The sequence below is a fragment of the Arctopsyche grandis genome, chromosome 4 (assembly GCF_051622035.1).
Source record: "Arctopsyche grandis isolate Sample6627 chromosome 4, ASM5162203v2, whole genome shotgun sequence".
NCBI lineage: Eukaryota > Metazoa > Arthropoda > Insecta > Trichoptera > Hydropsychidae > Arctopsyche > Arctopsyche grandis.
Window position 1 is genome coordinate 12,637,833 of NC_135358.1, and position 10,324 is coordinate 12,648,156.

A 10,324-nucleotide genomic window follows, 5' to 3' on the forward strand; every position below is an offset into this window, starting at 1 on the left:
AACTATACATATATTTTATGTTATTGATTTTTACTCACATAACTAACTAATCGTTTCAGATCACTTCCCACTACTTGTAGAACTTGAGATGGCACCAAGTACATCACAATCTAACGGACTCATATCCCGCCGGTAGCAGCTTCCATAACCAATCGTCATTTTTGGTTCCCCTCTAAGCAAACCCCATCATTCCCAGATCAATTCAATAATAAATTAACACTTCACCAATCTGCTGCATACTGATCTCATCTCTTTCTTTGTGGATTTCACTCTCATTCTCTAGTGACAAGTGTTACGGCCACAAGAATCCTATGAACGAATATAATAATTAAGATAAACGATAGGTGCGACTCAAAATCATTTATCCATGAATCGATGGACACTTCTGAAATTGTTATATGCATTTTATCTATCACAAGGAATTAATGATAATAAATTTAATCAAAGGGATTTCGATGATCAAGCTTACTAAAGAATATTTTGGACTGTATTTATTCGTTTTTTTTTTGTTATTATTTAATTTTTTATGTAAACAAAAGACAGGTTATGTTTTAGATAAGTGGCTGCCTATATACATAAATTATTTTTTCACGTTTCTCTTTGATTATATATCATTACCTTGATTGTGTGGGCAAAAATTTGATTTGTGAATTGTAATCTTTTTTACGGAAAGGTTTGCATTCAAAATTTTCGCAATTGTGAAGAATGTAACTAATATTATTTCATTAAATAATCACACTACTTCTGGAACTTCAATGATGTTATGGAAACTTGAATCTGTGAATTTTTAACTGTATTTTAGTTTTACGATTTTATTTTACAAGATTTATTAGTTATTTTAAGTTTTATTAGGTTAGAATCAGTTTTTTCACTTTTCATTCATTTACAATGAAATTTCATCATTGTCATAGAAGAAAATCACCATAGCGAATTTTTCATGTCGCATTGTATAGAAATTCTTTCATTTTGTGCGTGTACTTTATCATAATCGGTTAATCGAAATATAAACATTTTTAATTTATTAATATTGTAAAGCACACATGTCACATTTATTTATTATTATTGGTTACATATAGATTGAATTTTATATATTTAAATTAAATAAAATTCTGTATTTGATTATTTACTAAAGTTCCATTCTTTAATTGATGCAATAACATTGACAAATGAAAATTTTTAAAAGTTACAAATCCTGATTCCCTGTACAATATGATAGCACAGGAATGTTTATTTTTCTAAGCAAATATTTGTTTGTGAATGATAGGTGAATGCAATTTAATATACTGTCTATATTCGAAATTTGTAAATTAATATCATCTCATCCGGCCACAATTCTTTGCCATCGATATTTTGGAACAAGAATTTAATCATTATGTATTTTTAATCATAGTAAGTATAATAATAAAAAAGAGAGCAAAAAATATATTCTTGTTACTAACATAATGGAATCAACGAGTTATGTATTGATAAAACTTTATTGTAAAAAATATGTGACAAATTACTTTTTTATATTTGAAATATTATACATTTTGAATTATCTACTACAAAAGATAAAGTGATGACCACATTATACCACTATTATAGAGCAAATACACTCTATTATATTATTATCAGCGCGTTAAATATTTAATTTTACAGTTAAAAATTTTTTTGAATAATTTCTTAATCAACAGGTACGTTTGCATGTTAATAATTTTTATAACTGGTATTTTTGGGTATTCACAAGTTTAGTTCTATAAATTCTACATGTAATATAAAATTTCTATTGAAATTCAATTATTTATCAATTTAGAATTTTATTGCCCCTTTTATGGTATCAATATTATACGTTTTTGTAATAAACTTGACTTTTGTGATTTATTTATTATATTGAAATTTATTTTGTAAAATATGTACACGGGAAGAATACTCTTCTGAAAAAATACATTTAGGACTTCAAATAGATTTTTATAATAAAAGAAAACTTGAGAACGGTCAATATTTTTTTAATTATAAGCAAAAATGAAATAAAAATAAATAAATTGAATTATATATTGATATGATGTAAATATAAAATTACCTGGTTGTAATATTTGTGTGGTACTGATAGTTTGCAACTGTGACCAAATAATTACTTATTATATGCGAATTGTTTCCCCAGATCTAGTATTATTACCATTTTAATGTAAATTAATGTGATATTATGGATCTTATCTAATGAATAATCAAGTGAAGGAAATGTTGTCTTTTTTTATAATGCTTAATACCATTTCGATCAATTTTTTATTATTAAAAAAGTGAACATTTGCCAATATTATTTTTAATCAATAGATAGTTAATACTTGTGTAACATTGATTGGTGCTAGTTTCAAATATTTTCAAACTCTTATTGATTAGTACCTGCATATATCGATAACAATAAGCATTTACTTTATACCCCAATTTTTAATTCTTAAAATAGTAATAGCAACATGTTAATTATTCATTTTGATTGATCATCATCATTTATTTACACAATGTATGTACAATGAAAATTTAATAACTTCAATATTTATCTTTAATTTTAGACTGTCATAATTAGTATAATTATTTAACTTATTTATAAAATTGCATAAAAAAAACAACTTAAATTTATTGTTTTTAAATCTATGTATATAAATTATATTTATTGAATTATCATTGTATGTATATTGTTCACTTTTCCATTATGTATTTTGTCATGTATTGAATGTTTCAATATACTTGTAGTTTATATTTTATGTATTTACGCACATACAGGTAAATTTTTGGGTCTCAGATTTTAATTTATGATCTTTTTTATTTTTCTTTATAATTAATCCTGTATGACAATATATTGTAACATTAGTAGAAAACACATTTTTTGTTATTTATTAATAATGTGGAATAAATTTCATGAAATGTGTGGATTTATACAAGTTATATAAAGTCATCTGTATTGAATACTTTATTATTTTGTATAAACATACATCCATAATACTTATTTTGAAACTAGACTTAAATGATCGTCGAATCAATTAAATAATCCAAAAGAATATTTATATATTATTTAATGTACTTTATGTTTTCATTGCTATGTATTTTGTGATATTAATGTATTTGCATTTGTTTATTCATTTATCGTCCATTTTTTTCATTTATATTATATATGTATATTCTGATCAAAACATATTGCATAATAAGATATAATATTAATGTCCTACTCTGTGATGATAAATAAGCGTTGTAATAATTTTAGCATTAATTCACTTGATGTTCAATAAGAGAAACAATAGTATGTATGTATGTTTACTGTTTTAAAGATTAGTTTTTGTCAGCCTTTAATTGTTTAACAATTTGCATTTATAAGAGTAAAAAAAAACTAGCTTTATTCTGTAAAAATTTACCTTTTAGATAAAATTTTAATATTACATGTTGCAAACCATTGATTACCATAATGAATATTATTTAATTAGATTTTTTTTATAATCTGGCACTCCATTTACAAACTAGCATTCTACATATATCAATGTCTCTAATCAATTATTATTATTATCAACATATTTGAACAATTCAAGGTTGACATTTAATACACTAATAAGTCTCCAGAAATATTTTTTCTTCATAATTTAAAATGAATTCCCCAAACCAGAAGCAATTTCTTTGATACAGTTTTTGTGTATTTGTATATAATATGAAAGTTACAAATTATTAGTATACACTATGTGGACAGCAAAGATCTCCAAGAATTGTTTTATTTTGGTTTTTTTTTTTTATGTCGATATGTACTTATCTAAATAGGGTGTTTTTTAGTTGCTCCTATCCCACCCCACCAAAAGTCCCCATTTGTATATTTTATCATAAGTTTTATCAATTAATAACATATTGATTAATTAAGTTTCTGAACTCGAATTTTTTTTTTTAACATAGATAGAATTGGCAATACTTATACTGAAACAAAAATGTTGATAGTCAATTTTCGTGCAATTATCAAAAAATATCGTATTTTATTTAGCGATCAATTAAATTTGCATATTTTTGCTTTATTCCAATCAATTATTGAATCGGTTTATTTTTAGGATATTGATTCGTTTGTTTTTGTATCATTTTAGTTTTAGAAATTCAAATATATGTAAATGTACACGGGTACGTAAGCATATATAAAATGTATATACATAATTTTTTATATGCAATATTATTAGATTGAAATCAGAGTATGAGATCAAAGATAAATTTTCTTCAATTAGTCAAATATCATTATGGTGAGATTGTCGACAGTATATTAGATGAGTATAAAATAGAAATTGTATGTGTGCGTTCGAGTGTGCATGGGTTAGTAAAAATTTTGACGTTATTTTAAGCGTTCAAACAGATGGTGAAACTAAAATGAATTAGTTGCGCGTACAAAATAAAAACGTCATGAAAATACGACGAGAAAGAATTTTTATGCAATGGGTGTATTAGAATGGTTACCTATTTATAATGTCGTTATTCATGTGCCAGCGAAAACTTCTTACTTTACTATTGTGTTTGTAAAATTAGACTATTTTGCTTAATTTGTGATAACCTTCTTTTTTTTTTTAATAAGTTACAATCTGTTTCATGAGGAATTTTAAATAATGCATATGCAATGAATTTAATTGTGAAATGAGCCTTTTGGATAAAGATTAGATTTTAATGTAATGGCAAGTTTTTTTTTATCAAAATGTATCGTGTATATATTTGTTGTGTGGTTTAATTTATAAAGTTCATTTGCCAGGTTAAAGATTTATAACAGCAAATACATAACTCCTCAATACCGGGTTACCGATGAAAAGTTATTTAAACATTTTCATGAAAATATTTAAATAACTTTATTTTTCTTTTTTTAAGAGGTTATTTATTATATCAGTTATTTTTCTTTTTTTGAGTTCTGTTTGGATCTGATATTACGTTTTAAACAGTGCCCTGTATTTACTTTTCTCCTTTTAGTCCAAATATATACTTTCTTGTCATTAGAGTTCACATTTGCTGGTATAAATAATCTGTTAGATTTTGTTAAAATAATACTAGTTCTTGGCAAAATGTACAAAAATAAAAAAAATCATACAAACACGTGCCTTGGCTACAAAAAATCAAATATATTATATGAAATTGTATTATATCACCTTTTGACAAATCTCGATTTAATCGGCAACAATGTTCACTGTTTATATTATAAATATACGAGTTTGGTTTAATATTGTGCGTGTGTATCGATTTGTACAAACTGACAAGTTTTCAAAAGCATTATTTTTCGTTGATCGTGTAATCGAATTTAAACTTCATTTGTCTTAGCGGGATATAATTCCATCTATTTTTTGATAGGTTTTAATGTGAGTGTATGTCAATAGTTTAAACGTAATATAAACGGACTGGTGTCTTAATTCATGTACATAGAATACATATATCCTTTTTCGTGCTAAGAAGAATACAATTAAATATCGCATAGTACAAAAATAATTGGTTCTTGTTTTTATTAGAAATAAGCTTAATGAAATATTTTATGAGAAAATTTTATTTATAATACTCAAAACTTAATTCCTTGTTGAAACAAATTAATAATTTGCATTTTTATTTTACGTTTGGATTTCAATATAATCTTTCTAACGCCAGAGTGATAGTCAGTTTGCTATATAAAATCGATCATGACGCTTTTGAATGCTTTTTTATGTACACGAGACAGATCAAACGAAAAAGCAGGGTTTCACGTATCTCTCTATCCATTTATTTCCATGTAGTTAAAATATTTTGAAGTCTTTTTTACGAAAAATAGGAAATATATATATGTATATATTTTATATTGAAAAAAATATATATTGAAGAGTTTGTCATTTTAGGCACACGTGATGAATTTGATAATGTTAAAACATCCATCGTTTTGTAAATGCTCAGAGATATAAAGAGTGTTTTTCTAACATATTTTGTTATGTGTCGACCAGACATCTATAATTATAGCAATGTTATTTACTAACCATGTTTCGGCCGTTCAACTTAATATGAATAATTATATTTAATATAATGTTCAGTTAATATTCAAAATGAAATGTATAAAAGAAGAGTCAACAAGTTGACATCGGTTGACTCTCCTTTGATATGATTCACAATAGAAGAATGTATTATTGGAGAATCACAATTTATAGTAACATATTCTGGAGTTGTATTTAAGTAGCTCAAGTATAAGACTGCACAATGTTAAAATATTAAAAAAAAATAAAAATAAAAAATATGTACAATATTATATGTTTAAAATGGAATGTGACGTTGATGAGCGGTTTGAAGTCTCTCGTTGTTTCAGTTTATTGGTGAAGTTACGAGGGAAGAATATGCTTTATATCACTGTGATAAAGACAATATACATTAATACCTGAACATGCATCATATTAAATTTAACAAGTGTGATAAGTAAATACCTTTAGTTGTATTTTGTATAAATGTCATCTATACTAAAAAAAACCTTTGTTTACCGAGAGTACAAATAATTATACTTTTATGGAAAAAAAGGTGTCTGGCCGACTGTACAAATGTGCCGTAGACTTGTTTCTCTTTAATTTGTTTTTAAATATTACACATATACTGTATATGTATGTATATTATATATGGAAATAAAAGATAATGTTACAGTCTGTAGGCTTAAGAGAATTTGTCATGCCACAAATTTAATTGTGATTGTTATATCCATTTATATGATCTGAAGGTGAATTTTAAATTTATACATGAAATTTTCAAATGTTGTTTAGCATGTTAGTGGTGCTTTTAATTTATTCGTAAGATGCCCCCCTCCCCCCCACCCTTATATAATTTCTTGTTGTCACAATTATTGTTTTGTGTAAGAATTTTCGCGCGCTCATGTGTCGATATGTTTGTAACCATTGTATATACTTACATCTTTTAAATGAATGAAATAAAATATTATGGATATAAACTAGACTGTTGTGTTTGTATTTTTCAACCTTCAATTATATGTATATAATAGGTAATTGGCGTTGGCTTTATCAAGGTAAATCTAGACTATTGGGAATATATTCATTTATAAGAATTTTATTTATTAAAACGTTATATAATACATCTAAAACCTAATTACAAATGAAAACAAATCAGATTATATATACTTAAATATAACATCAGTACGTTTCTCGGTTGTTTGTAATTCTAAAGTGATCGGGCACTGCAACCAATTCGCTAATAACTCTTCTGAATAACCGATGAGGAAGTACATTTTAGATTGAGGTAAACCTTGTCTTATGATCGCACCTATTCTGATATGGTTGAATTGCCTTTTTATGGTGACTTCTGAGAGAACCAGGCTGTGCCAAGTTCCTACCATAAATTTTCTAATGAATAAATCTTCAATGGCCGTCTCCGAGCGTCTTAAGCCTCCTTTCATGTTAGCTGAAATTTAACAATGATGAGTTGATATGACAAGTGCTTTTGAAAAGAATGATTTCGATGCTTACACGTGTTCCATGAGTTCCACGACTTCTTGTCAGCTATGTGAGCTGGTGGATTCGCCATCTCGTATGTAAGTGGTCTGTTCCGCTTCGGTGTAATTCTGTATTTGCCCGATTGGACTCGGCAAACGACTGCTGAGGTGTGGACTCCATTCTTTAGTTGATTTAAACCATTCCAAATAGGATTGATTTGCTGAAATACGCGAATATTCAATTAAATTAGATTGAAGAATAACTTGAAATGAAACCAGGTATGTATTTTTAACATAACCTCAAATTTCATACTCGGTAGTTGAAAGCAAAACTATGCTTCACATAAAAATTAGCGTCTACAGACTCATGACTAAAAATTTATTTAGATATTGGAATAAAATTACCGTCTGTAACAATCTAGTTAATTGAGAAGACATGACAAAAGCTTAGCTTTTGACACTCAGTTTATAACCTCAACTTTGACAGTTGGTCGTAAAACACTATAATTCGCCCAATTATAAATGTTATGATGAAGACGGTAAACGGATTATTTTGCAAATTGCGATCGCGCAAACGACAATTGTTGCCACGAAAATCGCGAATACGGAATATCTGGCACTCGAGTTCTCGTTAGTTATGAATGTTATGATAGTGCGCGAGGGTATCTCTCGGTGGATGAAATTTTCGAGTGCCAGATCGAGATTTTAGTAACGTGTGTGAGGTCGCTTTGTACGGAATAATCAACAAACCGTTATATTGAAGATAAACAAATTTCATTTTTACCCTATTCTTAGACAATTTACATTTTTTTTTCGTTTTATTAAAGGAAAATCTTTTTTTTTATTTTCTAGACATCTTGTTCATTTCATGCGTAAAATTAATATTTGAATTCTAGTATTGCAAAAATATATATTCATCACGCATTAAAAATTAAAAATAGATTTAAAAAAATTCGTTAATAAATACTAGCTTTAAAAGTAAACGTTGAAATAACAGTGAAAAATGGTACATAAATATAAAAGAGTGGCCGATCCCTAAGGTCGTTCAATTTAGCGAACCGGTCTCTGACCTGTATGAAAATCTACATTGATTTTGTAGAAATTTTTTCATGCGCATTTTGTAATTTTCAATTAATTATTTATCAATTTTTGATAAATATTTTGCATTTGAAAAAAAAAACTATTCAGTTTGCTTCTATTATAAACATCTTGCAAGCTTGTACTTTTACTTGTCCCTTTATAATGTTTAATCTTTTTTTCAGTTCAATTTTACGGGTAATACAACACAAGAACGAAGAAATGTTTTTAATCGCATCTATTGGAACAATCATCAAATAATTTTAGTTTCTCTTATCAGAAAAAAATTGAAATCTGAAGAAATTGTATTTTCAATAAACGAACCAACCACACGCACGTTCGACGAGAGAAAGTGCAACCATCGAATATCGTTGGCCAATAATTGACAAAACTCTGAACAATGTTTATCGTGACTTGTCGACGATTTAGTATTGCTGACAATCGTTATAAACACCGATTTCATTTATGTAATTCGAACAAATTTCGGCACATTTAAAATATATTGAAATTATATTAAAAATATATTTAAACATTGTCAAGGAAATGTAGAGTAGCGTCATTAATCGTTTGCATGAATTAACACAAAAAAAATACAAATAATAATTACTATTTTGAATAATATTTTTTAAATTAAGATTTGGAAATTAAAATTTTAAAATATCATTTAAAATTTGAATAAGAAAGCTTACCATTAGATAAGTAGTATGTATGTACATACATACATACATATGTAGATTGTGTTTTTTCCACTCGAGTAAAATTAAATGATTGCATAGTCACTCGCCTATCTGCACACTATTATTATATTATATAAATACATATTTGTATCTAATAATGAAAATTAATTGCTCATAATCGAAATGAAGAAAGCGAGTAAATGAGAAGCAAATAATTGATTGAATGGGGTCATCCTGACTGTAAAAGTGCACATTTGTGCTGTCTAAATGTAAAAATTAATCAAATTTTAAAGCAAACGTTATAAATTGAAAATGATAAATACAAAAATTTAGATACAAATTTTTTTATCATGAATCATGATGTATGAAGCATTTATTTTTATTTTTATGTACGTACGTAGTAACAATAGACGAAGTTTTTTGACCATGCGAAATTTCAAACTGATTTTGACTGATTCAAACTCAGAATCAATTGCTGATCATATTTTCATGGTCTAGAAAAAAATGTGTGTGTGTTAGTATGTTATAATGCGTATCTGTGTATTTTGGAGTTTTTTTGAACACCGTTAGTCCAATCAAACAGAAACTTGGTATCAGTTACCAAAATGCTTATTGACACCACGTAATTTTTTTTTAAATTTCTAAGTTAACCGGAAGTGCTACTTCCCTTTATAGGTGTCCTTTTTTAAGCTTTTGTATTCAATTATCTCCTAAACTGCTAAATAAATATAACTGATATAACTAGTATAAACTAAACTAAAGATATAACTAGTTTTGGAAAAATACAATAATTAATAGACATTAATTAAATACATTAATTAATAATTTATTTTATATTGTTGCAAGATATATAAGAGAGTCAAAACACACCTTGACAAAACTCGAAATCTTTGGGGCTAATTATCTAGGGTTTGTTTGGATTAGCTACAGTTTTTATACCTCCTTTTTATTGGATTTCTAAATAATTTTAGTTGGAAATGTTGGCGAAATTTTCAGCGTTGCGGGCTTTCAACAGAAAAGACGTCAGCACTTAAAGGGTTATGACTAGTGAGCGGACCCAAAGCGCGCCGTTCATTGTTAAATTGTTGTAAATGCTTTGTTAAAGTTTCGCCGAACCTTTTTTTTGCACTCTATCTTTGTAAATAGATCCAAA

General features: G+C 26.8%; 2 protein-coding genes across 2 annotated transcripts in view; one reads left to right on the forward strand and one right to left on the reverse strand.

Annotated features, from left to right (window-relative positions):
- Positions 1 to 6,917, forward strand: part of twin (CCR4-NOT transcription complex subunit 6-like twin) — a 96,627-nt gene extending 89,710 nt beyond the window's left edge. Inside the window, exon 11 of the mRNA XM_077429603.1 lies at positions 60 to 6,917. Coding sequence (XP_077285729.1) covers positions 60 to 136 — 77 coding nt within the window. The 3' untranslated portion in view covers positions 137 to 6,917. The remainder of the gene's footprint in view (positions 1 to 59) is intronic.
- Positions 6,918 to 7,015: 98 nt separating this feature from the next.
- mRpS24 (mitochondrial ribosomal protein S24) lies at positions 7,016 to 7,922 on the reverse strand. Its single transcript, XM_077429610.1, has 3 exons — positions 7,823 to 7,922; positions 7,452 to 7,638; positions 7,016 to 7,386 (listed from the first exon to the last, which is right to left on the reverse strand). The coding sequence occupies exons 1-3, from the start codon at positions 7,853 to 7,855 to the stop codon at positions 7,097 to 7,099; spliced, it is 510 nt and encodes a 169-aa protein (XP_077285736.1). The 5' UTR covers positions 7,856 to 7,922; the 3' UTR covers positions 7,016 to 7,096.
- Between the last annotated feature and the right edge of the window lie 2,402 nt (positions 7,923 to 10,324).